This window comes from Coregonus clupeaformis, chromosome 40, assembly GCF_020615455.1.
Source record: "Coregonus clupeaformis isolate EN_2021a chromosome 40, ASM2061545v1, whole genome shotgun sequence".
In the NCBI taxonomy this organism is placed as follows: Eukaryota; Metazoa; Chordata; class Actinopteri; order Salmoniformes; family Salmonidae; genus Coregonus; species Coregonus clupeaformis.
The window spans coordinates 10,119,528-10,136,341 of record NC_059231.1 but is presented as its reverse complement, the minus strand read 5'-3'; the positions used below and the strand labels follow the sequence as shown (position 1 = coordinate 10,136,341).

The 16,814-nt window shown below is 46.4% G+C and overlaps 1 protein-coding gene, 1 long non-coding RNA gene and 1 other non-coding gene across 3 annotated transcripts in view; 1 reads left to right on the top strand and 2 right to left on the bottom strand.

Annotated features, from left to right (window-relative positions):
- Positions 1 to 31: 31 nt before the first annotated feature.
- Positions 32 to 104, top strand: trnaa-cgc. Its single transcript has one exon. It is a non-coding gene; the product is annotated as a tRNA-Ala (tRNA).
- A 1,283-nt stretch (positions 105 to 1,387) lies between these two features.
- ints6 (integrator complex subunit 6) overlaps positions 1,388 to 16,814 on the bottom strand; it is a 39,431-nt gene continuing 24,004 nt past the window's right edge. Inside the window, exons 8-18 of the mRNA XM_041868725.2 lie at positions 16,550 to 16,702; positions 12,087 to 12,219; positions 10,793 to 10,887; positions 6,969 to 7,079; positions 6,636 to 6,851; positions 6,178 to 6,301; positions 5,900 to 6,042; positions 5,451 to 5,652; positions 4,940 to 5,314; positions 3,824 to 3,917; positions 1,388 to 1,562 (exon numbers count right to left, since the gene is read on the bottom strand). Of these exons, the coding sequence (XP_041724659.1) occupies positions 1,469 to 1,562; positions 3,824 to 3,917; positions 4,940 to 5,314; positions 5,451 to 5,652; positions 5,900 to 6,042; positions 6,178 to 6,301; positions 6,636 to 6,851; positions 6,969 to 7,079; positions 10,793 to 10,887; positions 12,087 to 12,219; positions 16,550 to 16,702 (1,740 nt within the window). The 3' untranslated portion in view covers positions 1,388 to 1,468. The remainder of the gene's footprint in view (positions 1,563 to 3,823; positions 3,918 to 4,939; positions 5,315 to 5,450; positions 5,653 to 5,899; positions 6,043 to 6,177; positions 6,302 to 6,635; positions 6,852 to 6,968; positions 7,080 to 10,792; positions 10,888 to 12,086; positions 12,220 to 16,549; positions 16,703 to 16,814) is intronic.
- On the bottom strand, positions 2,332 to 3,032 carry LOC123482912. The gene is made up of 3 exons (XR_006658013.1): positions 2,765 to 3,032; positions 2,546 to 2,701; positions 2,332 to 2,493 (listed from the first exon to the last, which is right to left on the bottom strand). It is a non-coding gene; the product is annotated as an uncharacterized LOC123482912 (long non-coding RNA).

Below are 16,814 nucleotides of genomic sequence, written 5' to 3'. Positions count from 1 at the left end.
CCAAAGTGGATGTATTATTTTAAAAACGGGGCCTCCTGTAGCTCAGTTGGTAGAGCATGGCGCTCGCAACGCCAGGGTTGTGGGTTCGATTCCCACGGGGGGGTATGAAAAATGTATGCACTCACTAAAACTGTAAGTCTCTCTGGATAAGAGCGTCTGCTAAATGACTAAAATGTATTACTGGTATTGCTAACCATTGTGTTATTTCCTGAGGCCTGTCTACTACCCATCATAGACGGTTCTTGTCTTTGTAACAGTATTCAGAGAGTCCACTACTACTACTATTATTATTGGAGTTTGGTTTATCCTTCTAGCTAAAATCCAGTACTGCTAAAATGACTTGACTTGTGACTTTCCTCCTGCCTCTTCAGGCCAACATACAAATCTAGAACAGTTTTTTTTTTTTTTTTTTTCAAACTGGCAACTAAAACTGTGAAGCAAAAGCATAAAAACTATTGCCTACAAATATGGAGTCGCATCAGAGTGAAATGTGGACTTCAGTTTGGTTACAGCCTAGTTTAGACGAACCTTTCCATGGCAAGATTAGGAAGTCATGAGGGAGGGAGGGAGGTGGCCAACCCTTTCTATTGGTGAATACAGTAAAGGAGTGTTTCTATTGGTGGAGTGGAGTGCCTATCAGGATTAAGTGCATAACCAAACAAGGACAATCCCACAACAAAAATACCTCAAAGAAAGAGAGATGACTAGAAAGAGAGAGATAACTAGAAAGAGAAAGAGATAACTAGAAAGAGAGAGAGATAACTAGAAAGAGAAAGAGATAACTAGAAAGAGAGAGAGATAACTAGAAAGAGAGAGATAACTAGAGAGAGTGATAACTAGAAAGAGAGAGAGATAACTAGAAAGAGAGATAACTAGAAAGAGAAAATTGAAAAAAACATGAAGCCACCTAAAGATTAAAATGAGACCCAAAACATCACAGTTCCTCTTTTGGCCCCGAGGATGTTGGAAACTTCTTACAATCTAATTTGAAGCCCCTCCCTTAGCGATATCAGTTCACCATACCATCACTGATGAGACGAGACACGCATCATACAGCATACACTGACACAGAGACAGACAGGCCAACAGCACTCACTTCATTAATACACTGTATATCCCCCTTCTCTATAGGAATCTTTCAGCCTTGGTAAGGGCTGCAGGTTGAGGGCTGAGGGGGTAAAGGGGTGAGGGCTGAGGGGGTGGAGGTGAGGCTGAGGGGTGGAGGGGTGAGGGCTGAGGGGGTGGAGGGGTGAGGGCTGAGGTGTGAGGGCTGAGGGGGTAAAGGGGTGAGGGCTGAGGGGGTGGAGGGGTGAGGGCTGAGGGGGTGGAGGGGTGAGGGCTGAGGTGTGAGGGCTGAGGGGGGTGGAGGTGAGGGCTGAGGTGTGAGGGCTGAGGGGGGTGGAGGTGTGAGGGCTGAGGGGGGTGGAGGGGGGTGAAGGGTCGGGGGGTGAAGGGGTAGACGTGTCCATTAGAACCCGTCCAGGTGGTTCATATTGTTGGCCCTGTTGTGGATCTCTTCTAGAAAGTTCTCCAGCTGTTCTATCAGCACCCGCTTCTTAAACCTGTACAGAACAGAAAAGAAAACAGTCACTGATACAGAAATAGAACATGGTCACTGGTATATTTTCATTTACATTTCAGTCATTTTAGCAGACGCGACTTACAGGAGCAATTAGGGTTAAGTGCCTTGCTCAAGGGCACATCGACAGATTTTTCACCTAGTCGGCTTGGGGATTAGAACCAGCGACCTTTCGGTTACTGGCACAACGCTCTTAACCACTAAGCTACCTGTCGCCCCATCTAGACACAGAACAGAACATGGTCTCTGGTATAGACATAGAACACAGATATACAGAACGAAGCGTCTAGTTGAACATCAAGAGAGAGAAACTAAACAGAGCCTACAGAGGAGGTTTAAATAATGTAGTGGAGTTCAGGATATTTCAGCAAATGTGTCATTTAAAGTGAGACATCTAGCTAGGTAAAGTTTGTTGAATATTAAATACATGTAAAAAAATAAAAATAAATAATAATAATAATAATGTTTCCTGATCTTTCTTATCTCTCTCAGATATAGGAGAGACACTTCAGAACAAACTTCCTTTTGATATGGTTTTGGGAATATCTGTTGATCCATGTAGTGAATCTGTTATTCAATGCGTTTATATGGGCTAATAGCAGTAACGGCAAAAATGATTTTAATCAAATATTTACATTTACATTTTTACAAAAAAAAATCAAATACCCTTTAAATATATATTTTTGATACTTCAAGGGGTCTTAAAATTAAAAATAAAATAGCAAAATGATCATTGGTATGACCTTCGTAAAACAATTCCATATAGCTTAGTAGACGACCCCCCGGTTTAGACAGGGCTTAGACTGATGGGTTAAAAACAGCCAGACAGGAATACAAAGAGTTCCAAGCTGATCATGTTTCAGTTTGACTCAGTCTGTTTAGAAGCTGGTACTGGAGGGGGTTGTGTTCCTCACCTTTCAGCCTCTTTTATAAATGTTCTGGAGGAATATCAACCGTGTTCCTCACCTTTCAGCCTCTTTTATAAATGTTCTGGAGGAATATCAACCGTGTTCCTCACCTTTCAGCCTCTTTTATAAATGTTCTGGAGGAATATCAACCGTGTTCCTCACCTTTCAGCCTCTTTTATAAATGTTCTGGAGGAATATCAACCGTGTTCCTCACCTTGCAGCCTCTTTTATAAATGTTCTTATAAATGTCTGGAGGAATATCAACCGTGTTCCTCACCTTTCAGCCTCTTTTATAAATGTTCTGGAGGAATATCAACCGTGTTCCTCACCTTGCAGCCTCTTTTATAAATGTTCTGGAGGAATATCAACCGTGTTCCTCACCTTTCAGCCTCTTTTATAAATGTTCTGGAGGAATATAAACCGTGTTCCTCACCTTTCAGCCTCTTTTATAAATGTTCTGGAGGAATATCAACCGTGTTCCTCACCTTTCAGCCTCTTTTATAAATGTTCTGGAGGAATATCAACCGTGTTCCTCACCTTTCAGCCTCTTTTTATAAATGTTCTGGAGGAATATCAACCGTGTTCCTCACCTTTCAGCCTCTTTTATAAATGTTCTGGAGGAATATCAACCGTGTTCCTCACCTTTCAGCCTCTTTTATAAATGTTCTGGAGGAATATCAACCGTGTTCCTCACCTTGCAGCCTCTTTTATAAATGTTCTGGAGGAATATCAACCGTGTTCCTCACCTTTCAGCCTCTTTTATAAATGTTCTGGAGGAATATCAACCGTGTTCCTCACCTTGCAGCCTCTTTTATAAATGTTCTGGAGGAATATCAACCGTGTTCCTCACCTTTCAGCCTCTTTTATAAATGTTCTGGAGGAATATCAACCGTGTTCCTCACCTTGCAGCCTCTTTTATAAATGTTCTGGAGGAATATAAACCGTGTTCCTCACCTTGCAGCCTCTTTTATAAATGTTCTGGAGGAATATCAACCGTGTTCCTCACCTTGCAGCCTCTTTTATAAATGTTCTGGAGGAATATAAACCGTGTTCCTCACCTTGCAGCCTCTTTTATAATGTTCTGGAGGAATATCAACCGTGTTCCTCACCTTGCAGCCTCTTTTATAATGTTCTGGAGGAATATCAACCGTGTTCCTCACCTTGCAGCCTCTTTTATAATGTTCTGGAGGAATATCAACCGTGTTCCTCACCTTGCAGCCTCTTTTATAATGTTCTGGAGGAATATTTATAAATGTTCTGGAGGAATATAAACCGTGTTCCTCACCTTGCAGCCTCTTTTATAATGTTCTGGAGGAATATCAACCGTGTTCCTCACCTTGCAGCCTCTTTTATAATGTTCTGGAGGAATATCAACCGTGTGTCAAAGCTTCCTTGGATCTGCTTCAGGAAATGGAAGATTTTTTCATAGTCTATAAAAACAAGAGAGAAAAGGGAAGCGTGAAGCAGAGTGAGAGCTGCTGATGAAACTAGACAACTTTCCATTCGGGAATTTCAGACGAGACATCAACAGTAGGCTATGAGACTAGGTCTAAGGAGAAAGTTAGTGAAGTGAATGACTACGATCAAACAGCCAGTCTCTATACATACAGGCCACAGATTAATGACTACTATCACACAGTCTTCTAGAGCAGTGTTGGGGGTACTGAGGTCCAGGGTTGGGGGGTACTGGAGGACCAGGGTTGGGGGGTACTGAGGTCCAGGGTTGGGGGTACTGGAGGACCAGGGTTGGGGGGTACTGGAGGACCAGGGTTGGGGGGTACTGAGGTCCAGGGTTGGGGGTACTGGAGGACCAGGGTTGGGGGGTACTGGAGGACCAGGGTTGGGGGTACTGAGGACCAGGGTTGGGGGGTACTGGAGGACCAGGGTTGGGGGTACTGGAGGACCAGGGTTGGGGGTACTGGAGGACCAGGGTTGGGGGGTACTGGAGGACCAGGGTTGGGGGTACTGGAGGACCAGGGTTGGGGGTACTGGAGGACCAGGGTTGGGGGTACTGGAGGACCAGGGTTGGGGGGTACTGAGGACCAGGGTTGGGGGGTACTGGAGGACCAGGGTTGGGGGGTACTGGAGGACCAGGGTTGGGGGTACTGGAGGACCAGGGTTGGGGGTACTGGAGGACCAGGGTTGGGGGGTACTGGAGGACCAGGGTTGGGGGGTACTGGAGGACCAGGGTTGGGGGTACTGGAGGACCAGGGTTGGGGGTACTGGAGGACCAGGGTTAGGAAGCACTGCTCTAGACATACAGGCCACAGATTACACAGCCAGTCTCTATAAATATCTGGATCTAGACCAGTACAAACAGTTTCACCATAAAATAACAATTCAATTTAAGTTATAAGAGCGTCTGCTAAATGACTCAAATGTAAATGTAAGTTAGGCGACTTTCTCTGGTTGCCGTGGCAGAGTGTGGGCGTGGCGGCCCCTGGTTACGTACGTCTCCCTGGTTTCCGTATCTCCTTGGTGATGAGGGCTCGTAGTTCGGTGTTGACCTCCAGACTCTCGCTGTTCATCACCTTCTTCAGTTCCCCGGGGGAGGGGTACCGGGGCAGACGCTCCTCCTCCACACCCCCAGTCTCTCCTCCGTCCTCACTGCCCTCGGAGAGCTCCACCTCTCTGGGAAGCCCGTTCTCCTCCTCAGTGTCCCCATCACCATCATCCTCCATGTGGTTCCCTGGTCCGGGGCCGTCTAGAAGGGGTCCAGAGAGGATCTCTCCTGGTCCTGGTTGGGCTGCTGTCCCGGTCTCGCACCCCTCAGGGCTGTAGAGGTTCCCAAACACAGCCTCTGAGTCTGACTCAGTGTGGTCGCTCTCTGTGAGGGGGTCAGGGACAGTCATTCATAACTAACATCTATGGAACTAAAATACTGTCACTTTCTTTTACAGGCTCAGCGCTTCACACATTTGTGTTAACACACAGGTGCACTGACAACAATGTGTGTGTCTCACCAGTGAGGGGGGATCTGGAGGGGCTGGCTGCAGGGCTGACAGGGGGTGTATAGGTCCTGCCGGGGCGCAGTAGGGGGGACATGCACCTCCGTCTCTTAGGGCCCCCGCCTCCGACCCCGTGCATGTTGGTGTCACTCCCCGGGCGCTTGCCCTTGTTCTGGGGACCCGTCACAAACTCATCCGCCTCGTCAATCATCATCCCCTAGAGAAAAACAGCAAGAGAAGACAGGATGAACAAACGCACTATGCAACTTTACTGTCCATTGTCACAGCGAACAACTGACATTTGTCCAGAAATGTGTCGATTCATAACATGGTGCAACCAATTACGTCTGTTATCAAAACAAATAGGACTTTGTGAGGTTTCTGACCGGCTGATTTCAGACACTAACACTCCTACGTGGAGGAGAATTGGTAGTGAGAGGTACACGGGGAGAGGCAGGTCCTACCTTCTTGTCCAGTTTGAAGGGGTTTCCGAAGGTGTGCAGGCGTTTGGGTTGCTCAGGGTCTGCGTCTCTGAGGGGTTGGGGAAGGGCCTTGAGGAAGTCCTGGTAGTTGCCCATCTGGGCGATGGGCACGCTGTGGAGCTGGTCTGGACAGACGGGGGTAGAGAGGAAGGCTTGGGCTCAAATTCAGTCTTAGTCTCTTCCTTAACAAAACTGGTAGCGAGACTAATTCAATGCAAATTACAGTTCATTCAGGAACTAAATCGCACACACACACACACCTGTGTCCTGTCCTCGGAGCAGACAGCTGGTGCTGAGCAGGTTCCTCCTCATGCGGCTCAGCTGATCCAGCAGATGCATTCTGGGTATGTCGTAGGCGTTCCTGAAACCCTGAGGTTTCAGACTCTACACAGGGAACAGCGAGGGAGAGCTAGTATTGTCACAGCAGATCAGTAAGGCAACACATTGGGGTAGTATCATATGAAACGGTATTTACGGTTTTCTAAAATGTTGGTATCATAACGTTTTGGTACTGCCGTATTACCTTGGTACCGGTATACTGTGCAACATTATTACACACATATACATATAAATATATAATAGTAATGTATACATCTGATCCACTTTATACTACAAGACAGAGAATCATGGCTGTTCTCTATGTGAACATCTCTAGAGATAACATGACGTCTTCATCCTCAAGCATTACAGGCAAGGGCTGTTGATCAGTGCTGCTGACCTTGTTGAGCGGCGCCAGCTGAAAGCCAGAGAACTCTTTAGGGTTGAGCTCCAGGGGAAGGGCGGGCGTCTCTCCTGTGATGCTGGCCAGAAGCTGAGTGAAGTCTCTGCGCTGGGCCAGGGAGATGTCCCCACCTCGGGCACGCACCTTGATGCCACCCTCCGCTACCACCTTCTTAGCTACAGACGCTATCAGCCGCTCGTATTCGATCTTGGTCTGAGGAGAAAATACATGATGGTTATGGAAGGAGTGAAAGGAAACCAAGAGAGTATGCACTCACCAACCATAAAACACACACACACACACACACACAACCATAGACAGACAGTGTACCTGCTGGCTGAGCTTCTTGAGGTAGGACACTACACTGTAACTCAGACCATACTCCATGTTGTCAGCCAGGAGGTTGGGAGCTCCCATGATCCTTAGCGCCTTCCGGAGGGACTGCAGAAGAGGAGAGAAGGCATCATCAAGACCACACATTGCAACCAAAATACATAACGATGTCACCTAACTCCACGGCAGCCATGTTAGTACCTAACGGTGGATATGACTCCACGGCAGCCATGTTAGTACCTAACGGTGGATATGACTCCACGGCAGCCATGTTAGTACCTAACGGTGGATATGACTCCACCGGCAGCCATGTTAGTACCTAACGGTGGATATGACTCCACGGCAGCCATGTTAGTACCTAACGGTGGATATGACTCCACGGCAGCCATGTTAGTACCTAACGGTGGATATGACTCCACGGCAGCCATGTTAGTACCTAACGGTGGATATGACTCCACGGCAGCCATGTTAGTACCTAACGGTGGATATGACTCCACGGCAGCCATGTTAGTACCTAACGGTGGATATGACTCCACGGCAGCCATGTTAGTACCTAACGGTGGATATGACTCCACGGCAGCCATGTTAGTACCTAACGGTGGATATGACTCCACGGCAGCCATGTTAGTACCTAACGGTGGATATGACTCCACGGCAGCCATGTTAGTACCTAACGGTGGATATGACTCCACGGCAGCCATGTTAGTACCTAACGGTGGATATGACTCCACGGCAGCCATGTTAGTACCTAACGGTGGATATGACTCCACAGCAGCCATGTTAGTACCTAACGGTGGATATGACTCCACGGCAGCCATGTTGTGTTGCTACCATGCTGTGTTGTCATGTGTTGTTTACATTTACATTTTAGTCATTTAGCAGACGCTCTTATCCAGAGCGACTTACAGTTAGTGAGCGCATACATAATTTTTTTATTTTTCATACTGGCCCCCCGTGGGAATCGAACCCACAACCCTGGCGTTGCAAACGCCATGCTCTATCAACTGAGCTACATCCCTGCCGGCCATTCCCTCCCCTTCCCTGGACGACGCTGGGCCAATTGTGCGCCGCCCATGAGTCTCCCGGTCGCGGCCGGCTGCGACAGAGCCTGGATTCGAACCAGGATCTCTAGTGGCACAGTTAGCACTGCGATGCAGTGCCTTAGACCACTGCGCCACTCAGGAGTTGTGCTGAGCCTTTCACCAAATTGAATTCTTGAGGTGGAGTAACTCTGCCAGATCAAGGTCGAACCAGGGGCTGAACCTGTTTTTAATTATAATTTTCTTTATGGGGGCGTTTGTTAACAATACCACTAAAAATATCAAAAAAAGAAGGTCCAAGTGTCTTCGACAGAGGGGATCAAGCTGATTCTATACCAATTTACAGAGGCCAGGTCATGAAGGAAGGCCTGCTCATTCAAGTTTTTTAGCAAGCGTCTTTGACAAATCAGGACAGGTCGTTTCACTGAGCAGCCATTACGAACACAGGCTGTAAAACAGTGATCACTAAGGTCATTACAGAAAACACCAGACTGATACCCATCAGGATTATGTGTGAGGATAACATCAAGGATAGTAGCCTTTTCTGGGTGTTTGGAGTCATACCTTGTGGGACTGGTAATAATCTGAGAAAGATTTAGGGAGTCCCATTGCTTTAGGACTTGGTAAGGTGGTTTAAGCATGTCCCAGTTTAGGTCACCTAGCAGGACAAATTCAGACTTAGTGTAAGGGGCCAGGAGAAGGCTTAGGGCATTTAGGGTACAGGCCCGGTGCTGATGGTGGACGATAACACCCAGCAACAGTCAACAAAGAGCTATTTGAAAGTTTTATGCTTAAAAACAGCAAATCAGATTGTTTGGGGACAGACTTGGTGGAGATAACCGAGCACTGAAGGTGTTCCTTCGTAAAGATTGCCACTCCACCACCTTTGGAATATCTGTCTTCCCGTGATCAGTGTTCAAAACACTCTTTCTTAACCACGTCTCAGTAATGACCAACACATCTGGATTAGAGCTGTGAACCCACACTTTCAATTGATCAATTTGAGGTAATAAGCTTCTAGTGTTAACGTGCAGAAAACCCAGGCTTTTACGAGAGCAGAAATCAGTGAAGCAGATATCAGAGCACAAGTCAGAAATGGGGCTAGAAACAGTAGATGGGCCAGGGTGTACATACACATTTCCAGATATCATCAGCAGTAATACAAATCAGGGCAGAGGACAGGGAGAGCTCTGCAGTGTTGATTTTTTATGACATTTGAATGTGCATCAAATGGCAACAAGATCATATTGTACAGCAAATTCATCAGGTAACATGAATACAAAGCCAGCGAGAGGTGGTTAGAATAGGATGGGAGGCCAAGAGTCTGTAACTAATAGAGAGTCAGAGTCCCAAGTGTGGGAACAAACAGTCTGTCCCACGGTCAAGGTAAACAAGCAAGTTCATAGTCAACAAAGCACGCAGGAGTCATGAGGCTTCAAAGGCCTCTGCATTGATGGGCTCATGGGCTTTGACACCTCTCTGTTTTCAGGTTTCTTGTGCTTATTTTGTTGGACCTTGGAAATAAGAATATTTGGCTGTAGGAATCCTTCCAGGTAATTTTGTCCAACATCAGGTTGTAGGGACTAGTCTCCCAGTCCCTGCCACTGAAAAACATCCCCACAGCATGATGCTGCCACCACCATGATTCACCGTAAGGATGGTGCCTGGTTTCCTCCAGACGTGATGCTTGGCATTCAGGCCAAAGAGTTCAATCTTGGTTTCATCAGACCAGAGAATCTTGTTTCTCATGGTCCGACAGTCCTTTAGGTGCCTTTTGGCAAACTCCAAGCGGGCTGTCATGTGCCTTTTACTGAGGAGTGGCTTCCGTCTGGCCACTCCACCATAAAGGCCTGATTGGTGGAGTGCTGCAGAGATGGTTGTCCTTCTGGAAGGTTCTCCCATCTCCACAGAGGAACTCTGGAACTCTGTCAGAGTGACCATCGGGTTCTTGGTCACATCCCTGACCAAGGCCCTTCTCCCCCGATTGCTCAGTTTGGCCGGGCAGCCAGCTCTAGGAAGAGTCTTGGTGGTTCCAAACTTCTTCCATTTAAGAATGATGGAGGCCACTGTGCATTCAATGCTGCAGAAATGTTTTAGTACCTTTCCCCAGATCTGTGCCTCGACACAATCCTGTCTCGGAGCTCTACGGACAATTATTTCGACCTCATGGCTTGGTTTTTGCTCTGACATGCGCTATCAACTGTGTGACCTTATATAAACAGGTGTGTGCCTTTCCAAATCATGTCCAATCAATTGAATTTACCACAGGTGGACCCCAATCAAGTTCTAGAAACATCTTAAGGATGATCAATGGAAACAGGATGCACCTGAGCTCAATTTCGAGTCTCATAGCAAAGGGTCTGAATACTTATGTAAATAAGGTATCTTTTTTTTAAAAATTATTTTATATACATTTGCAAAAATGTCTAAAAACCTGTTTGTCATTCTGGGGTATTGTGTGTAGATTGATGAGAGAAAACATTAATTTAATAAATTTTAGAACAAGGCTGTAACGTAACAAAATGTGGAAAAAGTCAAGGGGTCTGAATACTTTCCAAATGTATATATATATATATATTTTTTCTTCAGGATTTTGGAAATTCTCCCATGACCCCATTTTCATATCAGGAGACCTTGTTTGGGAACCTCTGAATTAGCCCCTACACCATCCATAATTTTCACTCCCTCAGCTTTGGGAGACTTGTGCAAATGGCGCAGGCGAGCGTGAACACGTAACTGGAGGGCCAAAGGGGCTGATTTGGGATTGAGTGGTTTACTTACCCCAATGTAATACGGAGGCATGGTCTTCAGGTAGTTCTCAAAGGACTGACGCCATTTAATGGTGGGCTTGAACTTGTGCACCCGGATCAAGTCATCTGCAACAACAAACAGCAGGCTTTAGAGGGTTAGAGAGTGACCACCTGGGCCAGAGACAATAATTATACTTGCATTAATGATCATATTACCAGTGTTTTCCATATTGAGTGTATTATAATGTATTATTTTGGGGTATTTGTATGCCGGCGTCACAAAATGAATTTCCATGTAAATGTACAATAAAGTATATGGTATCATAACCACCACTGCCCTCTGCTGGCTTGGTGGGGCAACGTGGTGCACTACATTAGGGGACAGGGATGTATTTCTAGACCCTAGGACAGGGCCCAGTTTCCCTAAAGCATCTAAAGGCTTTCATCATTAGAACCTTAGTAGGAGCATCGTTAAATCTCCGAGCTGTTTCCCAAAACCATCGTTTTTTCTAAAGTTGCACTTGAAAACGCTCGTTATTTACTGATTGCCTCAGATCGTAGAACAGCCAAGTGCGTCGTTAGATGCTTTTTTTTGCCGCGTCACTTTATATAAATAAGATCTGCGCTAAACACACAAAGACGTTCATCGGTCTCTCTGTGACCAACGATAACTTCAGAACGAAGTTCAATACAAATACAAAGTTACGTTTTTGCAATTGTTACAAACAAGCGAACGATTAAAATATTATTATAATGAAAAGCGAGATGACTGCATGCAATAGAGCCAACATATATATTTAAATAACATTGAAATCAATTTCATGTGCATAACATTTAGTTTTATTTAGCCAATTGTAGACTGTCAGAAATGTTTGCCTCAATATATTTCATGATGTGTAACAACATGTGCACAATAATGTGCCACATCTGTGATTTACTGCGTTATTAATGGGCATTAGAATAAGCCTCAATATTTGCAGTCATAGGCGACCATATCTCTCTAGGAGCTAATCCGTCATCAGTGTTGTGGACTATTGTAAAAGGTAAGATTTGGAATGGAGAAAGCTGATCCGAGAGCAGCGCTGTCTTTCTTTCAATCCTATGAGTATCGACGCACGCCTCAACGATGCACTTAGCGACCGTTCTCTCTGCGTGGTGTTTGGGGAAACGCATGTTACGTCTTAAGACTGCTGTAGGAACGATGCATCGTTAAAAAAAACGGTCGTAACCCTTAGTTCCATCGCTATCGGGGAAACTGGGCCCCGGGCTCTCCAACCCTGTTGTAACTAACCTGATTCAGCCTATAAAAACAAGCAAATTATTACCCAGTAGAGGCAGTACAACAGGGTAGTTGTAGGGCATGACGAACAGGTTGACACAGTTGAGAGCCGTGCTGGCCTTCAGGTAGCCAAAGGGCTGGCCCAGATCACTGTACTTGGCACTGTTACTTACATACACCTAGAGGATGCAAGGGAGGGAGGGAGGGAGGGAGGGAGGGAGAGAGGGAGCGGGAGAGAGGGAGAGGGAGGGAGGGAGGAGGGAGAGAGGAGAGAGAGAGAGAGAGAGAGAGAGAGAGAGAGAGAGAGAGAGAGAGAGAGAGGGAGAGAGAGAGAGAGAGAGAGAGAGAGAGAGAGAGAGAGAGGGAGGGAGGAGGAGGGAGGGAGGGAGGAGGGAGAGAGGGAGGGAGGGAGGAGGGAGAGAGGGAAACGGAGGAGAGAGGGAGGGAGAGAGGGAGAGAGGGAGAGAGGGAGGGAGGGAGGGAGAGAGGAGGGAGGGGGGAGGGAGGGAGAGAGGAGGGAGGGGGAGGGAGGAGGAGGGAGGGAGGGGGAGAGAGGGAGGAGGGAGGAGGGAGGGAGAGAGGGAGAGAGGAAAAGTGAGAGAGGGAGGGAGGAGGGAGAGAGGGAGGGAGGGAGGGAGGGAGAGAGGGAGGAGGGAGAGAGGGAGAGAGGGAGAGAGGGAGAGAGGGAGGAGGGAGAGAGGGAGAGAGGGAGAGGGAGGGAGGGAGGGAGGGAGGGAGAGAGGGAGGGAGGGAGGGAGAGAGGGAGAGAGGGAGGGAGAGAGGAAACGGAGGGAGAGAGGAAACGGAGTGAGAGAGGGAGGGAGAGAGGGAGAGAGGGAGGGAGGGAGGGAGGGAGAGGGAGAGGAGGGAGGGAGGGAGGGAGAGAGGGAGGGAGGGAGGAGGGAGAGAGGGAGGGAGAGAGGGAGGGAGGGAGGAGGGAGAGAGGGAGGGAGGAGGGAGAGAGGAAACGGAGTGAGAGAGTAGACAAACAACTCCACCTTGTGTTGTGTGTCGTGTGTAGTACTGTGTGTAGTGTTGTGTGTAGTGTAGTGCTGTGTGTAGTGTTGTGTGTAGTACTGTGTGTAGTGCTGTGTGTAGTGTAGTGCTGTGTGTAGTGTTGTGTGTAGTGTCGTGTGTAGTACTGTGTGTAGTGCTGTGTGTAGTGTAGTGCTGTGTGTAGTGTAGTGCTGTGTGTAGTGTCGTGTGTAGTACTGTGTGTAGTGTTGTGTGTAGTGTAGTGTTGTGTGTAGTGTAGTGTGTAGTGTACAGTCGTGGTCAAAAGTTTTGGTCTCCACAAAGTTTGCTGCCTCAGTGTTGATGATGGCAATTTGCATATACTCCAGAATGTTATGAAGAGTGATCTGATGAATTGCAATTAATTGCAAAGTCCCTCTTTGCCATGAAAATGAACTTAATCCCAAATAAACAATTCGTCTGCATTTCAGCCCTGCCACAAAAGGACCAGCTGACATCATTTCAGTGATTGTCTCTTTAACACAGGTGAGAGTGTTGATGAGGACAAGGCTGGAGAGCACTCTGTCATGCTGATTGAGTTAGAATAACAGACTGGAAGCTTTAAAAGGAGGGTGGTGCTTGAAATCATGGGTTCCTCTGTTAACCATGGTTACCTGCAAGGAAACATGTGCCGTCATCATTGCTTTGCACAAAAAGGGCTTCACAGGCAAGGATATTGCACCTAAATCAACCATTTATCGGATCATCAAGAACTTCAAGGAGAGAGGTTCAATTGTTGTGAAGAAGGCTTTTGGGTCCATGGCCAGGAAACTCCCCAGACCTTAATCCCATTGGGAACTTGTGGTCAATCCTCAAGAGGCGGGTGGACAAACAAAAATCCACAAATTCTGACAAACTCCAAGCATTGATAATGCCAGAATGGGCTGCCATCAGTCAGGATGTGGCCCAGAAGTTAATTGACAGCATGCCGGGGCGGATTGCAGAGGTCTTGAAAAAGAAGGGTCAACACTGCAAATATTGACTCTCTGCATAAATGTAATGTAATTGTCAATAAAAGCCTTTGACACTTATGGAATGCTTGTAATTATACTTCAGTATACCATAGTAACATCTGACAAAAATATCTAAAAACACTGAAGCAGCAAACTTTGTGAAGACAAATACTTGTGTCATTCTCAAAACGTTTGACCACGACTGTAGTGCTGTGTGTAGCATAGTACTGTGTAGTATTGTGTGTAGTGTAGTACTGTGTGTAGTGTAGTATTGTGTGTAGTGTAGTACTGTATGTAGTACTGTACTGTGTGTAGTGTAGTACTGTGTGTAGTGTAGTGTGTAGTACTGTCTGTAGCGTAGTACTGTCTGTAGCGTAGTACTGTCTGTAGCGTAGTACTGTCTGTAGCGTAGTACTGTGTGTAGCGTAGTACTGTGTGTAGCGTAGTACTGTGTGTAGTGTAGTACTGTGTGTAGTGTAGTACTGTGTGTAGTACTGTGTGTAGTGCTGTGTGTAGTGTAGTACTGCGTGTAGTGTAGTACTGTCTGTAGCGTAGTACTGTGTGTAGTACTGTGTGTAGTGTAGTACTGTGTGTAGTGTAGTACTGTGTAGTACTGTGTGTAGTGTAGTACTGTGTGTAGTGTAGTACTGTGTGTAGTGTAGTACTGTGTGTAGTGTAGTACTGTGTGTAGTGTAGTATTGTGTGTAGTGTAGTACTGTGTGTAGCGTAGTACTGTGTGTAGTGTAGTACTGTGTGTAGTGTAGTACTGTCTGTAGCGTAGTACTGTGTGTAGTGTAGTACTGTGTGTAGTGTAGTACTGTCTGTAGCGTAGTACTGTGTGTAGTGTAGTACTGTGTGTAGTGTAGTACTGTCTGTAGCGTAGTACTGTGTGTAGTGTAGTACTGTGTGTAGTGTAGTACTGTGTGTAGTGTAGCACTGTGTAGTGTAGTACTGTGCTGTAGTGTAGTACTGTGTGTAGTACTGTCTGTAGCGTAGTACTGTGTGTAGTGTAGTACTGTGTGTAGTGTAGTACTGTGTAGTGTAGTACTGTCTGTAGCGTAGTACTGTGTGTAGTGTAGTACTGTGTGTAGTGTAGTACTGTCTGTAGCGTAGTACTGTGTGTAGTGTAGTACTGTGTGTAGTGTAGTACTGTGTGTAGTGTAGTACTGTCTGTAGCTGTAGTACTGTGTGTAGTGTAGTATTGTGTGGAGTGTAGTACTGTGTGTAGTGTAGTACTGTGTGTAGTGTAGTACTGTGTGTAGTGTAGTACTGTGTGTAGTGTAGTACGTGTAGTGTGTAGTGTAGTACTGTGTAGTACTGTGTGTAGTGTAGTACTGTGTAGTACTGTGTATGTAGTGTAGTACTGTGTGTAGTACTGTGTAGTTACTGTGTGTAGTGTAGTACTGTGTGTAGTACTGTGTGTAGTGTAGTACTGTGTGTAGTACTGTGTGTAGTGTAGTACTGCGTGGAGTGTAGTACTGTGTGTAGTACTGTGTGTAGTGTAGTACTGTTTGTAGTACTGTGTATTATTGTGTGTAGTGTAGTACTGTGTGTAGTGTAGTACTGTGTGTAGTACTGTGTAGTACTGTGTGTAGTGTAGTACTGTGTGTAGTGTAGTACTGTGTGTAGTGTAGTACTGTGTGTAGTGTAGTACTGTGTGTAGTGTAGTACTGTGTGTAGTGTAGTACTGTGTGTAGTACTGTGTGTAGTGTAGTACTGCGTGGAGTGTAGTACTGTGTGTAGTGTAGTACTGTGTGTAGTGTAGTACTGTGTGTAGTACTGTGTGTAGTGTAGTACTGCGTGGAGTGTAGTACTGTGTGTAGTGTAGTACTGTGTGTAGTGTAGTACTGCGTGGAGTGTAGTACTGCGTGTAGTGTAGTACTGCGTGTGTAGTGTAGTACTGTGTGTGTAGTACTGTGTGTAGTGTAGTCATGTGCAGTGTAGTACTGTGTGTAGTGTAGTACTGTGTGTAGTACTGTGTGTAGTGTAGTACTGTGTGTAGTGTAGTACTGTGTGTAGTGTAGTACTGTGTGTAGTGTAGTACTGTGTGTAGTGTAGTACTGTGTGTAGTGTAGTACTGCGTGTAGTGTAGTACTGTGTGTAGTGTAGTACTGTGTGTAGTGTAGTACTGTGTGTAGTGTAGTACTGTGTGTAGTGTAGTACTGTGTGTAGTGTAGTACTGTGTGTAGTATGTGTGTAGTGTAGTACTGTGTGTAGTACTGTGTGTAGTGTAGTACTGTGTGTAGTGTAGTACTGTGTGTAGTGTAGTACTGTGTGTATGTAGTAGTGTGCTGTGTAGTGTAGTACTGTGTGTAGTGTAGTACTGTGTATTATTGTGTGTAGTGTAGTACTGTGTGTAGTGTAGTACTGTGTGTAGTGTAGTACTGTGTGGAGTGTAGTACTGTGTGTAGTGTAGTACTGTGTGTAGTGTAGTACTGTGTGTAGTGTAGTACTGTGTGTAGTGTAGTACTGTGTGTAGTGTAGTACTGTGTGTAGTACTGTGTGTAGTGTAGTACTGTGTGTAGTGTGTCACGTTGTGTACCTGCCAGCAGGTGTGAGGGGACTTCCTCTCCAGGATGTATTGTGTGAGGGGTGAAGGCTCCAGCTCGTACTTGTCAAAGGGAACCTTGTCTATCACCATGGGCTCTGCATCCAGGCAGGAGAAACGCACGTGGGGGTGGGCTGAGCGGGGGGGCTGGGAGACGGGGACAGGAACAAGACATCAGAGAAAACAAAGAAACACACCAGCATGCACAGACATGAGCCACGAGTGAGACAGAGACACGAGCCACGAGTGAGACAGAGAC